General features: G+C 43.0%; 1 protein-coding gene across 11 annotated transcripts in view; it reads left to right on the forward strand.

The window, feature by feature from the left end:
• satb2 (SATB homeobox 2) overlaps positions 1 to 17,845 on the forward strand; it is a 242,449-nt gene that overhangs the window by 45,428 nt on the left and 179,176 nt on the right. For all 11 annotated transcript variants that reach the window (XM_073046915.1, XM_073046910.1, XM_073046920.1 and 8 more), the window contains exons 4-5: positions 13,446 to 13,572; positions 13,944 to 14,067. In XM_073046915.1, coding sequence (XP_072903016.1) covers positions 13,446 to 13,572; positions 13,944 to 14,067 — 251 coding nt within the window. The remainder of the gene's footprint in view (positions 1 to 13,445; positions 13,573 to 13,943; positions 14,068 to 17,845) is intronic.

The raw sequence follows: 17,845 nt of genomic DNA on the forward strand, positions 1-17,845 counted from the left end.
GACAGTTATCACCCTTCAACCATCAGGATCTTGAACCAGAGGAGATCACTGAACTTCATTTGTTCCACCACTGAACTATTCCCACAATCTACAGAGTCACATTAGGGACTCTTTATCTCATGTTCTCGATACTTATTGCTTATATATCTTTTTTTTTCACTCTTTTGTATTTGTGCAAGTTGTTGGCCTTAGTTGTTTGTCCATCTTGTTGCCTGTGGTCTTTCTTTGATTCTGTTGTGTTTCTTGGATTTACTGTGTATGCCCGCAAGATAACAAAACTCAGGGTTGTATATCAGTGACATATATGTACTTTGATAATAAATTTACTTTGACCTTTGAAATTTGAATTCCAATACAGATATTGCTTTAATCTAAATCAGATTAGGAAAGCAAACCAAAGGAATTTGTAAGCAAGTTCATTCATGGACAGCAGCTATTCTAACCATTGGTATGAATTGAATAATAGTGAGAACAACTATTGGTATTGATTGGAATTTTTTTGCAATCTCACTTATTAATTATTTTGCTTTTTGGGTAGTAGTGTGTAGAATCAGGTGTCACTAATCAAAAACGGTATCGTACTGTACCAACAAAATGGAATGCAGTCCTTGTTCTCTGCTGTCATTTCCCACTTTCAAAAAGGTCACCCCCCCCCCCTTTACAAAAATTATTTAGACTTCTCTATGTGCACTGGTGTTTCTGGTCCATTCCCCTTCATCAGGGATTTAACTGATGTTCCCAATTCTAACTCGGGCTTGTCACACTTCTTTAAGCACTGTGGGGGCAAAGTTGTGGTTACATTAGCTAAGATAGTGTCGGTAGGACCAAAAGACTAACACTGAGAATATAAGCAGACTGGATTATGACCCTCTGCAGCTTCTTTCTGTCCCATGAGGTAGCCCCCACCCCCCCCCCCATACCAGACAGTGATGCAGCCTGTCAGAATGCTCTCTATGGTACGTTCACAGAAGTTCGAGTGTATTTGTTGACATACCAAATCTCTTCAAACTCCAATGAAGTATAGCCACTGTCTTGCCTTCTTTATAACTACATCGATATTTTGGGACCAGGTTAGAACTTCAGAGATCTTGACACCCAGGAACTTGAAGCTGCTCACTCTCTCCACTTCTGATCCCTCTATGAGGATTGGTATGTGTTCCTTTGTCTTACCCTTCCTGAAGTCCACAATCAGCTCTTTTGTCTTACTGATGTTGAGTGCCAGGTTGTTGCTGCGGCACCATTCCATTAGTTGGCATATCTCACTCCTGTACGCCCTCTCGTCACCACCTGGGGGTTTACCAGCAATGGTTGTGTTGGCAGCAAATTTATAAATAGTATTTGAGCTAATCCTAGCCACGCAGTCGTGTGTATATAGAAAGTAGAGCAGTGAGTTAAGCAACCCCTGAGGTGTGCCAGTGTTGATCGTCAGCGAGGAGGAGATGTTATCAACAATCCGCACAGATTGTGGTCTTCCAGTTAGGAAGTTGAGGATCCAATTGCAGAGGGAGGTACAGAGCCCCAGGTTCTGCAACTTCTTAATCAGGATTGTGGGGATGATGGTATTAAGTGCTGAGCTATAGTTGATGAACAGCATCCTGACGTGGAATAGCATGGTAGGCATTCCTGATGGTGGTGTAGCAATGGTCCAGTGTGTTGTTTCTTCTGGTATTGTAAGGGATCTGTTGATGGTAATTGCTTAGTGATTTTTTCAGACTGGCCTGGTTAAAATCTCACAAAACGATGGTGAAGGCATTAGGGTGCGCTGTTTTGTGCATGTTGATCCCATTGCTCAGATTATCTAAAGCCTGTTTGACTTGTCCTGAGGTGGAATGTATACTGCTAACAAAATAACCCAGAGAACTCCCGTGGTAGGTAAAAAGGACGGCACTTTACCGCTAGATATTCCAGGTCTGGTGAGCAGAATTGGGGCAGCAGTGATATATTTGTGCGCCAAGAAGAGTTGATCATTAGGCGTACTCGTCCACCTCTGCTTTTGAGAGACTCTATAGATCTATCCTGACGGTGGAGAGTAAACCCGTCCATCCCAATTGCTGCATCCGGTGCCCCATCCCAATTGCTGCATCCGGTGCCCCATCCCAATTGCTGCATCCGGTGCAGAAGGGGTTAACCAGGATTCCGTGAAACAAAGGACACACACGGTCCTAATGTCCCTCTGATTCAGCACCCTAGCTCTGAGATCATCGATTTTATTCATCAGAGACAGCACGTTTGCCAGCAAGATAGTCGGTGTAGAGATTTTAAAACCCCATTTCCTTAAGCACACTTTTAATCCCACTCTGCACCCCTGCTTCCTCCGAGGTATCCTACATGGGCGCTTCCAGCCACAATCGGTGTTGTTTCCGTCAGTTTTAAGCGGCAATAGTTTGTTTAAACACAGTAAGACATCTATGCCGACTCTACTGACCTTGGAAGCAGTTGTGCATTTTAGCTGTATCAGGCTGAAACGGGAATATTTAATCGTATCTATTGAGAGTACTGCTGCTTCTCGCGTCGCACCTAGGCGCCCCGGCAGTACCTGCCCTTGATGGCAACCCCAAGTGAGCTCCTTATTTCTTCTTCCACTGACTTAAAAAACTTAAGAACTTAGAAATGGTTGTATGCCATTTTATGAGCATTGAAGCAGCATTATGGGTCACCTTAATTTTGTATAAAAATGTGCGAACTGTAGGGTTCACAGACCAGATGGTCAGTCTTCCCTGTGTAATATCGTCCTGCGACTGACGCTGTATTCACCCGCCAAATGCAGCTCTTAATGGAACATGCCATTACAAGAGATCCTGCAGTTGCTGGAAATTTAGAGCAACACACACAAAGTGTTAGAAACAGAAAACCTACAGCACAATACAGGCCCTTCAGCCCACAAAGTTGTGTCGAACATGTCCCTACCTTAGAAATTACTAGGCTTACCTATAGCCCTCTATTTTTCTAAGCTCCATGTACCTATCCAAAAGTCTCTTAAAAGACCCTATCGTATCCGCCTCCACCACAGTTGCTGGCAGCCCATTCCACACACTCACCACTGTCTGTGTAAAAAACTTACCCCTGACATCTCCTCTGTACCTACACCCAAGCACCTTAAATCTGTGCTCTCTTGTGGCAGCCATTTCAGCCCTGGGAAAAAGCCTCTGACTATCCACACGATCAATGCCTCACGTTGGCAGAAATTAGCCAGTATCTATGGAAGTTAATGAACGGTCACGTTTTGGGCTGAGTCCCTTCATCCGGACTGGAAAGGAAGGGGAGGAAGCCCTGGTGCTCCCTCTCCTCTCCTTTCTCCCATCAGGCAATCTCAACTTCTATCACATTCCTTCCTTGCTAGCCCTTGACCTTTTTCACTTTTCACCTCCCAGTTTCTCACTTCATCTCTCTCTCTTTCTCCCACCTACCTGGTTTTACCCATTACCTTCTAGCTTGTCCTCCTACCTCTCCCCCCTTCTCCTACCTTCTTAGTCTGACTTCATCCCCGGTAATGGAATCAGCAGCGGAAATGTTCTTGAGACAGGAAACTGGGAATAACTGTGACCCTGGTCTCTAAGGACAGAGTGGTCAAGGTACAGTTGTAAGGTTGTGTTTGAGATAACAGGAGGTCAGATTTCACAATAAGGACATAAAACCTATTTTAGGTGTTGGCTTTTCTAGGCTTTAGGGAAACTAAGATCAGCAAAAATTGGTTATGTTTCATCTAAGTAAGAACTATGTTTTTAGCAGTAGATTGAGGCTGAATACCTCAGTGCAAATGAATTTTGCTTTTTTCAGTATTGTTGAGGAAATCTAGAGGAGCCTATAGTGGGAAAAATGCCAGTACAACAAATATTCTACTGTAAAATATGGAAACAAACCTGGGCTAAAGTACCCAGAAATATGAGCAAAATCACTCTTCACCAGATTCGTCTGACTTTAAGCAACAGCAAAATGCAGATTTTTGAAGATGTGTGAAAGCTTTCCAATGCCAAGATATCCCTGCATCACACTGGAGTTTTTGGTATTAAAAGTTCAAAATGAAGGACTGGTATTAAGCTGCTAGACTTTGATCCTTCTCTATTCCCACCAGGATTCTGTAGTTCTTGTAATAAACTGCTTCAGCATGGTGGCTATTGTAATGGACAGAATAGGACAAGGAGAAGTGCTGAAGTTGAAATGTCAGTCAAAACAGGTCTTCGTCCCTTTGCTTAATTCAGTAAAAGTTTGGAGAAATTAAGTCCAGTTCAGCTGAATTTAGTCTTTCAGCTGAGATATTTGGATATACTAGCAGTGAGGCTTTAACTGCTTGCCTACTTTCCCTCAGATTTATCGTGTGTACACAATTTTCTGACATGTCTATCTTCTGGGAGATAGAAGAGATAGAGATGTGACTTTAAATCCATTGGTGTGGTTTATTGTAGCCAGAACTCCTGGTAAGATGTCCTCTACGTCGGTGATACCCGACACAAGTTGGGGGATCATTCTGTCGAGAACATTTGCTCCATCCGCCACAACAGCCAAGATCTCCGATGGCCAACCATTTTAATTCCACTTCCCATTCTCAAGCTTGTCTATCTGTCCAGGGCCTCCCCCACTGCTATGTTGAAGCCAGACATGGGTGTATTTATTTATTTAATTATTGAGGTACAGCATGCATTAGGCCTTTCTGGCCCTTGGAGCCAGGCTGCCCAGTAATCCCCCTGATTTAAATGTAGCCTAGGAGGAGCAACATCTCATATTCCATCTTAGTAATCTCTAACATGACAGCATGAACATCAATTTCACTATCTTCTGTTACCACTCTCCTCTTCTTTTTTTCCCTTATCCATGTGTCCCCATTTCCCTTTCTCTTTTCCCTCTCCTACCCTTACGATCTGTCCATCACCTTCCCCTTCCTACTTTTCTCATTCAACGGTCTGCTGTCCTCCCCCGTCAGATTACATCTTCAGCCCTTTTGGCCTTCCATGCCTATCTCCTTCTGCCTTCTCATAGTTTCTCCTTCCCCCACGCCTGACCTTCCCCCTCTGTCCTGGATTCAGCTGACAGCTCCTGCTCCTCCCCTCCTTGTATTCTTTTATTTTGGCTTGTTCCCCATCCTTTTCAGTCCGGATGAAGAACCAAAATGTCAGCTGTTTATTTCCTGCACTGATGCTGCTCGGCCTGCTGAATTCCTCCAGGTTTTAAGTGTATTGACCCAGGCTTCCGGTCTCCCTAGAATCTCTTATGACAAAGAGTTATTGCTGCGTAACACTGAGTTACCCTGCTGGGCACTTAAAGCAATTTCAGTTTGCATTTGGGTCTCTGCAAGCTGTTCTATTAAGGGTGTAATGTAACATCTTGCGGTGGTTGAAATCCGTGCACAACACTGTGAAAACTTCAAGGTGATTGTCAAAGTTTTAATAGACTCACGTTGCCAGATATATACAAAACATACATAGTTTTAATCAGCACAGTCAGAGACCATCATTGAGTAATAATCAGATCAGGTGAAAGGGAGGGTAAAATGCCTTTAGAACCAGTCTGATTGCTCTGATAATGGGTGTGGAGTTGTAACCTAATAATTCCCATTGCTAGGGAGTCAGAATAAAATTTAAATGACTTAATGATTCCTGAGAACTGCATTGAGAGGTGTGTCAGATGAGCATTCATTTCCAAGACCTAGTCTACAAATATGCTGTTAAAACACAGCCTCTGGAAATATTTTACCTTAGCTCAGTGGAATAGATGTGATGTCTGAGCTACAGCCTAATTTATAGCTATATAGCACTGTGAGGATCATATTTTTTTGATCTCTAAAGTGCCTTCAATGGCAGGGGAACAGCTCTGTTCAATGCAGGTTGACACTTCCATTGTATCCTGGATAATGGGCTACCTGACTGGTAGAGCATAGTTTGTACTGCTTCAGACCTGTGCGTCAGATATAAACAGTGCTGGGGCCCCACAGGGGGTTGTATTGGCTTCCTTCCTGTTTACCCTGTATACCTCGGACTTTAGAGACAACCCTGAGTCATGTCGTCTGCAGAAATACTCTGATGACTGAGCAATTGTTGGGTGAATAAAGGGAGGTCGGAAGAATGAACACAGGGCTCTGGTGGAGAACTTTGTCAAATGGTGCAAGCTGAATCATCTGTAGCTCAACATCAGTAAGACAAAGGAGATGGTGATGGACTTTAGGAGACTAAACCTGCACTGTTTCCTGTTACTATAGATGGTGAGGATATGGATTTGGTGAGGACCTACAAGCACTTTGGGGTGCACTGGGATGACAGACTTGAATGGACCATCAACACAGGGGCTGTGTACAAGAAGGGTCAGAGTCACCTCTACTTCCTGAGGAGACTGAGGTCCTTTGGAGTATGCAGGCCTCTCCCTCACATGTGCTACTAGTCTGTTGTCGCCAGTACAATCTTCGATGTAGCTGTGTGCTGGGGCAATGGCATCAACATGGGTGATGCCAACACACTCAATAAACTGATTAGAAAGGCTGGCTCTGTTATAGGAGTCAAACTGGACACACTGGAGGCTGTGGTAGAACAAAGGACCCTATGGAAAATCCTGGCAATTCTGGACAATGTTTCTCACCCTCTGCATGCCACCTTGGCTGATCAGAGGAACATGTTCAGTAATAGACTGAGACAACTACACTGATCCAAAGAGCACTATATGAGGTCATTCTTACCCTCGACCATTAGGCTCTATAATGAGTCAACCTATAGCTGGGGAAGTGATGACCCACTCCTCCATTAGACTGCTTGAGGTAATTTTTTTAATTATCTCTTACTTCTCTTCTAATATTTGTATATCTGTGTACTTGTAATGCTACTGTGACACTGTAATTTCCTTTGGGATCAATAAAATATCTATTTATCTATCTATCTATCTCTGTCTATTTGAAGTATTATTACCTTCAGGACTGGTTGCATCTGCTTTTTGATTCTTTACTGTGATTGCAGTAGCTGATTTAATATGAGCTTCCGTCTCCTTGTGCTTGTGAAGTTGCCAGTGTTTGGAACCATAACAGGTAGCTGGGTTAGACCAGTGCTGACTTTATACACTGAAACTGAAGTTCCCATGCCTTAGATTGGACAGCAGTGTACAAATGTGATTTCTGTTGTGAACTGTTTGCCTGTTTGCGGGTGAACTGCCAGGCCTTGGTTCTGTTCCATCGTTCTGATAGTGGTTTCCATTTTATTTACAATGCACTGAGTGAAGGAAAGGCTCTCACTTGCCTTTTGGTAACTGGGGAGAGAGCCATATCATCTGTGTCAGAACAACAATAAAACCTGCAAGAAAATAAAATCTTCCGGCGGGCTTTGGACATTTACAGGGCAATTGGAGAAATAATATATTTAATTAGTTAAAATATAAACCTTGTTAGCAGCTGGCAACCAGTCTGGTCTAGATGAAGGCCTAAAATGTATCTGCCCCACTCTTTGATGCTTTGTTACATATTTTAACTTTTGCATTGTGTAATCATTCTTTTGTTCTGATAGACTGAAATCAGAAGAACAATATAATTTTAATGGAATTGGAGGAAAGTAGCGAGGTGTCAGACATAAGTTCTTTACATAGAGAGTGGTAGGTGGGTGGAACACCCTACCAGGGGTGATGATAGAGGCAGATATATTAGGGGCATTTAAGAAACTTTAAACAGGCACATGGATGATAGAAAAATGGAGGGTTATGTAGTAGGGAAAGATTAGATTGATTTTAGAGTAAGTCAAAGGGTCAGCATAACTTTGTGGGCTGAAGGGCCTGTACTATGCTGTAATGATTTATGTACTTCCAGTTGCAGAATTGATGATAAGCTGGCAGGTGCTCATTAAAACTATCAGCCTGCAATGTTAAGAGGTATGAACCAGTTATTTTAAGCAGGTTGACACCTCAGTGGAAGGCGTGGACAGAGGAATGGCAAAGATTTTGTTTACCCTTCATTCAGTGTTGTTACCTCCCTTAAATTCCGAGCCTCACACGACACATTGTTTAGAAAACAGAAAGTATCTGATATGTGAAGCAGATTTATTGGCATTTAAAAGAAGAAAGGAAATGTTAACCAACTGGCTTGTAGATTTTTTGGTTTGTTGGCTCTAACTCATTTGCTTCCTTCCTGAGGCAGCTCAAAAAATAGTATACAGTATTTGCATTGCTTCACAGTCATATCTTGATTCATAAGCTAGAGGATTTGAGTTAGGGACCAAAGTAATAATGAGCTTTATTTTTAACAAAACTTTAAATCTTAGAAAATTCAGCTGATCGGACAGTGTACAAAGAGAAGTAGCTATTGTTTCAAGCCTGGAAACAACAAAGCCTGTGATCCTGGACTTGGAACATTAACTGTTCCTCTCAGCACAGATGCTGCCTGACCAGCTGAGTATTTGTAGCATTTTCTGTTTTTATTTCAAATTTCTGGCATCTGTAGTTTCCTTTTGACTTCCATGAGATATTTTCCCTTCCACATAAATGTTCACTGTCAAGAGTTGAGAACACAGCAGAGTTAATTTAGCTGAGTTCATTTAAAAAAAGACAGGGTTGCCAGCAGGGGAGGCCACCAGTAGTCTCCAGAAAATTGTGACATGTCTACTGCAATAGGCCTTTGCCATTTCAGGGAGCTTCCTGTTTCCTCCATGATGGTAGAAGCTACTTAAACATCATTTTTTAGGGGTGAGAAGGAGGGGTGAGTGATGGCAAGAGCTGTCACTCTTTCATCTCACTAGGGACACGGTGTATGAATGGAGATTTGTGAGATGAGGTGATCTGTTCTTTGGTGGCTCCTTGGTTTTCGGCATGATACAATTCCAGCCCATTTCTGAAGCTACCAAGATGGCTGATGAGGCCAATGTGGGACTTGGACCATGTCATCGATGGGACAGCTGATGGCTGAGGTGGCGGGCAGATGGATAATTTGTGAAAGATGCTCCCTTCTTCCATTTATACTGAGTATCTGAGTTATCTTGAGACATGAACTTAAAGCTTCTCATACAATCCTAAATGTTCCTTCTCCATTTTGAGTGATGTCAGAAACAAATGACGACACAGATTTTTAAGTAGGTTTTTGAGGACATCCTGAATCCTTTGTCCATAGGGCAATCTCGTCCCGTGACTGGGATAAATTAACTCTTTCAGGGGTCCAGTGTCAGGCTACAACAGAACAGATTTGTCTCAATCTGGGGATGTTGTTCCTCTGTGAGGATGCTGAGTTTGATTCACTTATCCTGCCACAGGAATGTCAAAAGGCTAAAGGAATTTAGCATGTCCCTGTCGATCGTTACAAATTTTTATCAATGCACCATAGAAAACATCCTATCTGGATGCATAATGCTTTGGTTTGACAGCTGCTATACACATGACCACAGGAAACTGTAGAGAGTTGTGGACACAGCACAACATAACCGCCCTTCTATAGAAGTGTCTGTACTTCTCACTGCCTCAGTAATGCAGCCAGTATAATCGAAGACCCCATCCACCCTGAACAATCTATCTTCTCCCCTCTCACATCAGGGAGAAGATACAAAAGCTTGAACACACATTCCAGAGGGTTCAATGAGGGTTCTGCCCCACTGTTATAAGACTATTGAATGGTTCCCTAGTATGATAAGATGGAGTCTTGACCTCACAATCTACCTCTTTATGATCTTGCACCTTATTGTTTACCCGCACTGCACTTTCTTGGTAGCTGTAGCACTTTATTCTGCATTGTTACTGCTTTACCTTGTTCTGCCTCAATATGCCGTGTATGAGGGGTAAGCAAAACAAGCTTTTCACTTTATCTTGGTCCATGTGACAATAATAAAGCAATTCCAATGTCAACGCTCTTAAGGACCCCACAAAGATAAATCTCTTGACAGCAGCTTAAAGACCATCACTTGACTCTGAGCCATCAGAAGCTGCACAGCGTCCACAATATATGAACAGATCAGAAATCCACCGTAATTAACATTTATCAAGAAGGTGAGATAACCAAGAGCTCAAAGATCTAATTAACTGCAAGTGACAGACACTGTAGGATAAGAAGAACTTGCTGTATGAAGGCCAAGGTCATACTTGACCAAAGATGTCTGACCTGAAGAACAGATGGTGGATAGTGTAAGTGTAGAACAAGGCTTCCCAGCCTTTTTTATGCCATGGACGGATACCATTAAGCAAGGGTACCGTGGATACCTCTTTGGGAACCATGGGCGTAGAAGGTCCAAATAATTAATATTCTCCACCACCTTTTCCCTCTCCCCCTTCCCAATCTTCCCACTGACCCTACAAGTTTAGTTAGCATCTAAGAATATCTGACAACCTAGTTTCCTGAGGATAATGGAAGAAGATTCTTGTAAACACAGGCCGGGGTGCCTAGGTCCAGGGTCACAATCTTAAAGTGAGGGGGTGTCAATCATAGCAGGACTGAGATGAGAAGAAACTTCTTCATCAGAGAGCAGTGAATCTTCATTGATGAGACAAAGAAAAGCTGATATATATTTAGAGCAACACACACATGCATGCACTCTCTCTCTCCCTCTCCCTCTCCCTATCCTGGAGGAACTCAGTAGGTCAAGTAGCATTTATGGAGGGGAACAATAAGCAGTTGACATCTCGACCTGAAACATTCACTGCTTATTCCCCTCCATTGATGTTACCTGACCTGCTGAGTTCCTCCAGCATTTTGTGTGTGTTGCTCTGGTTTTCCAGCATCTGCAGAATCTCTTGTGTTTATGATACATTTTTAGATTTTTTGGAGGGGAGGTCAGGAGATATAGAGATAGTACAGGAGATTATGCTGAGGTAAAACATCAGCCACAAAGTTACTGACTGGCAGGTCCTGCTCAAGGGTTGTATATCTATTACTGTTTCTTTGGTATGTAAGATCCATGTGTCTGGCCTCAGCATTTACCTGCATTATATATGTATCTGTTTTTAAAGGACAAATGGTACCAGTTCCACTGTAATTGAGATCAATCTATCTAATTCATTGTACTTGGTAATGTCACCTTCATTTCCTGCTCTGCCATTTGCTTGGGTGAACGATTGTTTCCCCGAGCTTGCATTTAGTGAATTAGTTTTACTGGATTGAAGTATAAATGGTATTCTGGGACCTACAGTTTCTGCAGTCAGCCAACTGTAGCTGGAAGCCAGGATTTAGGGCTCCATCCCAAGGGCCTTCTAGATGGCCCCAGACCAAGTGATTAGCTGGAACAATAGCTATATACATGTCACTGTGGAATCACACATCCAAACCTTTCTCCTGATATTTCACAGTGTAGTGTCAGAGAAAAGGGTTCAGTCTCTATCTTGCTGCTTCTTATGCTGTGCATTGATTGTACTGGTCAAATTTCATAAATAGCATTAAAATAGGGGAGATTTTATATTAGAAAATGTAAATATGCACCTGTTTGATAGTTATCCCACGTAATGTGTATGTGGCCATGAGGTGTGACATACCTGCCTAAATTGACAGTTCTTTGAGTTGTATGAGCTGGTTTACAAAGGCTCTCTCTTGTACAGGGCAATATAAAGCCATTCCACCAAAGACCTCCCATAGTGCAGAAACAAACAGTGGAAGGATTATCACGTTGCTGATGAGAAACCTTGCTGCATGCATTTCCTGCTTAAAACTAGAGACCTCACTTCCAAAATAGCTCATTCTCTGAAGAACAATAGCTGCCTTGAGGTAGTGAAAGCCTACATTTACAAACAAGTTCTTTCTCCTTTCTATTAAATCTATTAGATTCATGCTCTTAGCATTAGCGTGCAAAGTCACTAACAAATGTTTCAATTAATTAAAAAAAAACACAGGAAGGACAACTGCGGGATGTTCCGAATTGTCCATAATGTGTTTTCATAACTGGATGCAACCAACCTTCATGCAAATAAAACAAGTATAGTTAACAGGAACCACCTTTGAAACGTCAGCATCCTTGGTCATATTTCTGGACATCCATACAAAGATGAGCACTCAGCTATGGGTCGCACCATGGACCTGAAAGTACTCTGATGTACAGCTCTGTACGTTGTAAGTTGGCTGATGAGCTGAATGTGGGACCTGTATCCTCTAGCACAGGTGGGTTAGAATGGATTTGATTTGTAACCGATGCTGTATTCAGTTGCAACTTGTCCATGGACGTAACTGTGCCTGGGTCTCAGCCTCTGCTCTGCTGTCCAGCATTCACACCCTGTCCAAGGTATATCCCCTGTCATACAATATACTCATCTTGCCACTTCCCTGGAATTTCACCCCACCGTTCCATCCTCCCCAATTCGTGACCTCAACCCAACCCCATCACCTACTCAATGTCCATGGACTGCCCCTCCATCAGTGCCTATCAGCTTTGTCCCTGTCTGATCCACTAACTTGTTGGCCAAGCTTTCATTCTGTTTCCTGGCCCTATGGACGAATCCAACCTGCCTGCCAGTGCTGGCATGTCTTCTTCTTGGACTGACCCCTCATGAACCCACTAGTCCAAGCCCCCATCCAATCTCCTAGCTGGAAGGCAGACTAATGACACTTTGCCAGTTCCAACCATCCAGCACCTCAGCAGGACCCGACCAATGACTTTTCACTAGCCTAGTTTGTCTTTAAGTATTGATCCCTGTTCCTGCGGCTAAATTGCTTTCCCTTGTAACCCCTTCCAAACTCTGGACCATTGTTTAGGAACTGCCTAACATCAGTCACGTGCTCCCCCATGGCTAGCTCATAAGGGAGGGATCTATCTTAGCAACAACCTGTTCAGCTGTCCATTACTCCTTGAATCTTGGGAATCTGCTAGTGTAGGGCCTCTGAACCAGCTTTTTGCTGTTTTTGCTAGACCACTGTTTGCTATCTGTTTAACGTTAGGAACCTATCAAAGTCAAACCAAGCAATTCTTTTTGAACTGGTTTTATAGTTGGGCCATTGAATCCTTGAAAATAGTTCCTAAATAAAAACTAATAGTTCTATTTTTACCCTACCGTACTGTGGCACCTCACCCGTGTTTTGTAATCACTTATGCTGCCACACAGTGAGGAATACATACCCTGCCAACAACAGTAGTTCCATCAAATTTACAAACACGTCCAATAGACTTTTAACTTGGTGCTCAGAATTAGTGTTAAGAGGAATATAATGACTCTAATAAACTTTTAAAAGTTTTTCATCAGGTTGTTTGGGGCAAATGTTCATTTGTCAGGAATGCTGAGGTAGAATTGATGATGAAAAGAGTATGGATTTTCTGCAAAGGATCTCCCTTGTAAAAAGGTGTTACATAAGAACAGATGAAATGGGAGCAGGAGTAGGCCATCTGGCCCACTGAGACGGCCTCGCCATTCAATAAGATCAAGGCACTGGGCCATGGACCCATCTCCATCAACCTGCCTTTTCCCCATAACCCTATCATGCAAAAATCTATCCAACCTTGTCTTAAATGTATTTACTGTTCATTGCTCATTGTGCTGCCTCGTACATTTTGCTGATCTTTAATGGATTTTGTCATTAATTGAATCAGGCATGATCAAGGTTGGAAAGTGGAGTCCTCTGCCCCTGAACTATCTCACTGAAGCACCAGATGCAACTGTAGCTGACATGTTACAGGATGTCCATCATGTTGTGACGCTGAAAATCCAGTTACAAAGGTGGGTGCTTTCAAACATCTGTCATTGGCAGAAGCCAACAATATGGTGTAAAGTAATTCTACAGGAACTCAGAATCTAGTGATTCAATAAGTATTCCCTTTTGAAGTCTCAAGTAAAAAGGAGAAAATGTTTTAAAATGAGCTTGGCAGGTTTGGGGGTTGGGGATATTTGCCAATGTAAAAAGCTCTAAAAAAAAGAAGGGATTGATGTGACTTGGCAGCTTCTGCCTGCCCTGTTGTGCCTCAGGCTAGTTTTGTAAACAGAACCAGACTGGAAGAAATATTTGCTCGGCATTACTAGGCCGAAGGCTTGGTATGGGTGAAGATTTGTTTCTTTTTTTTTGAAAGCTCTTACTTTTCTGCGCTTCACAGCTGTGCAAAGTTTGAGGACCTTCCCGCAGAGCAGTGGAACCATGCCACTGTTCGGAACGCATTGAAGGAGCTGCTGAAGGAAATGAACCAGAGCACCCTGGCCAAAGAATGCCCTCTCTCCCAGGTTGAAATTCTGCTTTCTATTGTCATTATGAAAATAAAATACCGCACTGACTGAAAATACAGAATCAAAAGCCGAGAAAGCAGGAAATAGAAATGCTCAGCGGGTCAGGCGAGGCTGGTGGTGAAGCCGGATTTATGATTCTTGTCAGGTTTTTGATCATGTACCAGCTGGGGAAAGAGAGCGAGAAAGGCCAAAGCTAAGGTCGACAGCAGAAATAGTTGATAATGGAACAAGTCTAGCAACATACTGATACCAGCATTGCTCCAGTCGTGTTCATTTTACAGGGGTCACCCTGAGCTTCCTGTTGCCTGCCACCTCAATTTCCTATTCCACTACAACTCTGCCCTGTTAGTCAGTAGCCCCCTGTCCTGCTACAGCAATGCCCAGTGCAAATCTGAGGAGCAGCAGCTTGTCTTCTGCCAGGGGTTGCAGCCGTTCAGACTCCACGTTGAACTCTCCATCTGTGCCAGTCATCCATCTGTCATATGAGCTCAACTTGTTTTTATTTATTCTTTTCTCTCTCTGATCTGCAGCATCAGCTCTGTTTCTTTACCCACAGATGCGGCCTGAGCTGCTGAGTATTTCCAGTGTTCTCTGCAGCATTGCGATGTGTATCCTGCTCTGCTTGCATTACTTCCTGTATTGGACTCTGCTGCTAGCATCTTTAATGCTTTAATCAGAAAATTCACTGCTTCAGGCTCAAGGTGTTGCCATTACTAGGTGGAATATACACCTCCAGTGTGGACTCAGTATGCAGAAATAAATAGGAAATTATGTTTATTAGTGAACTTTAAGACTTTAATCCAATAATTATCTATTGTCAGTTCTTTCACCGTAACCCATAATTCAGATGATTGCAAAATAATATCACTTCTACATTTTGTGACCCATTTGATGCCCAGTTTTACAAGTGGGTCCGGCCAAGTGTTTTACCAGCTCTTAGTGCTTTGTGGTATTACTTCAACCTCTGGAACAATTTATGTTGCCATGACAAATCTGCCATGGGCAAGGTCTGGAACAATTAATGCAGCTTGCATTGTAGATCTACAGAAAGGCTATTACTGTTGGTGCTCCCAGGATCCAGTAGTCAATCAATTTCGGCCATAGTTTAATTATTAGTTCTTGGCATCGAACATTGCCCAATGAGAACTCACCTCAGGAATTTGGATTCACAGGCTTGGTATCTGGCAGCATTGTCTGGGCCCATGGTCCAAGCGTTGCTGAGCCAAATTTTATCTCAAGAGAACAACAGTTGTCAAGCAGTGTCTTATGATATAAGTTTAGTCCAAGATCTCACACCTCACATATGAAATGACTTTTCAGGTCATACCAGAACCTCTTGTACTTTCCCAGAGCACCAGTTTTAAACATCACCTAATTAGCCCTCAACAGACTGTGAATCTCTTTGTTCATCCAGGGCTTCTGTTTGGGGAAGACACCTAATGATTCATAAAGCCTGTGACTACCGCGACGTGTTTATTTAGGTCCCCTGGTGAGTCCTTGAACATGGCCCCATCCACCAACTTGAAGCTGAACTATAGCCGCTCCTCTGCCTCCCGTGACCAGTTATTTGTTGTCCTTACCTCTGGTGCCTTGCTCTTTAGTCTCTGCCCATATAAAGGTAGTAGAAGAATAGCTAGATGGTCACATACCCAAAATTTGGCTGAGGAATGGAACAGTAGGTATTATTGATGGTAGTGTGGTACTGGCTGAGTACGTTGGGTCCTCTGGTGCTGCAGGTCGTGTGCTACTGTAGCTGGACAAAGATTTCTTCCAGCTATCCTGATTGATGTTCCAACAAGGATATGAAAGTCATCAGAGTAGGCCATTTCTTGTTTGTTAATCATGGCACTCATTATGTCGAATGCTTACTTGGCATCTGGCTTTGATAGTATGTAAACCATAGTCAGGATCACAGTGGAGAACTCTATTGGAAAGCAGATGGTCCACAGTTAATCATTAGATGTTCCAATTCGGTAGAGCAAGAGTGAGATGAGACCGAGCACCACGGTTTGTTTATCAGGAAGCAGGCACCAACACCTTTCCCAATCCTGATGCCCTCAACTGGACCATCTGATGGATTGAGAACTCCTCGGGTGGAGCTTGGTGTTTGGAGTTTGGGGGACGAACCATACCTCAGTGAAACAGAGAACGTGGCAATCCCCCGGTACAGCAATCTTGCCCTCAGGTCCTCTATCTTGCTGCCCAGTGACTTTATGTTGGCCTTGAAGATGCTAGGGAGGAGTGGCCGTGTTCCCCATCACTTCAGTGGTTAAAATGAACAAATTCACGTGGGTGATTTGAATCCATTTGTGAGCTAAGAAAGTAGGATATGGGACAATCAACTGGGAAATGCATGAAGGCCAGATCTCACTAGGGAAGAAAAAGTAAATGAATATGCAGAGATTCTTTAGGTTTGAGGTGAAAAGAAGCTGGAGAAAGATAATGAGTTCAACAAAGTCCTGTAAAGGGGGGGAGGTTAAGAGGGGAGAAATGGAGCACTGGATCACTGTGAAACACACGGAGGATGTAGGGAGAAGTGAGAAGGAAAGAGTTGCATTTCTTCAGCATCATGCACTGGCGTAATATGTTCCAAAGTGCTTTATAGTCAATGCTGTACATTAAAAGTGTGATGACTATTGTAGTGTTGCAGATGCAGCTATTATGTGCAGTTATCACCAACAAATTGCAGTGTGAATAAGACCAGATAGTCAATTCTAAGGACTAAAGTAAAATGGTGGCACAGGTCTGATGGATCCACTGCTGATGAAGGGTCTCAACCTGAAAGGTTGACTGTCCATTTCTCTTCACAGATACTGCCTGGTCCACTGATTTCCTCCAGCAGTCTGTTTTTGCTCCAGATTCCAGCAACTGCAGTTTCTCTTGTGTCTGTGATGGATCATTCCTTTGCTCTATTTGGAGTTGTGCAGGGCAGCTTCTACACAAATATGTGAAAGACGACAGGCTCCTGGCCTAGTATTGCAACCACCAGAATGTTACCTGCAACTTGGGTTGCCAATGTAGTGTTGTTGGTGGAGTTTATTCTGGTCAGTGTTTGTGGACAAAGCTTGTACAGGTAGGATGTTTATGGACTGGGCTACAACAAGGCCTACTGCTAGCAGAAGATTCTGCAAGTAGAACAGCCAAGTAGACTGAACTGTGTATTGTAAACATGGATATTGTATGAATTAAATAGTTAAAGAGAAAAAGAAAATATAATAGGGAACCTGCCAGTTACACGTTCCAGAGATGTTACCGGTCTTTCAAAAGACTGCAGTTTTATTCAGAGTTAAATGCTAAAGGCAATACCCTAGACCTTTCAGAAACAATGCACAAAAATACTTGAAAAAGCCTCCTTTTCACTCCTTCCTTTCAAATAACAAGAATTTCCCACTCACCCATTCAGGATACTGGACACATTTTTACCCCGTCCACCTTCAAAAAGCATCGGCCTTCCCAGCATCAGGCTTGAGCAGTTGTGGGGAAGGAGATCACAGGGGGCAATGGGGATGTTGTATTTCTTCAAGGAAGCATTGAGCATATTCTTGAATCTCATTCTCTGATCATTTTGGAATTTCTTCCCCAGACAGAGCTCAGATTTTGGGAGTCTGGTATTGGCGTGCCCAATATAGCCAAAATCTGCTAATAGGGGCTCAGTACTAAAGATACTAATTTGAGAGAGGTTGCTGACTTCCTTCTCCTATTGTATTTGGAAGATTTTGAGGAGACAGTGCCGATGGTATTTTCTAGTGCATTACTGGTGCTTATTGTGGGTCTC

Source organism: Hemitrygon akajei, chromosome 5 (assembly GCF_048418815.1).
Source record: "Hemitrygon akajei chromosome 5, sHemAka1.3, whole genome shotgun sequence".
NCBI classification, from domain to species: Eukaryota; Metazoa; Chordata; class Chondrichthyes; order Myliobatiformes; family Dasyatidae; genus Hemitrygon; species Hemitrygon akajei.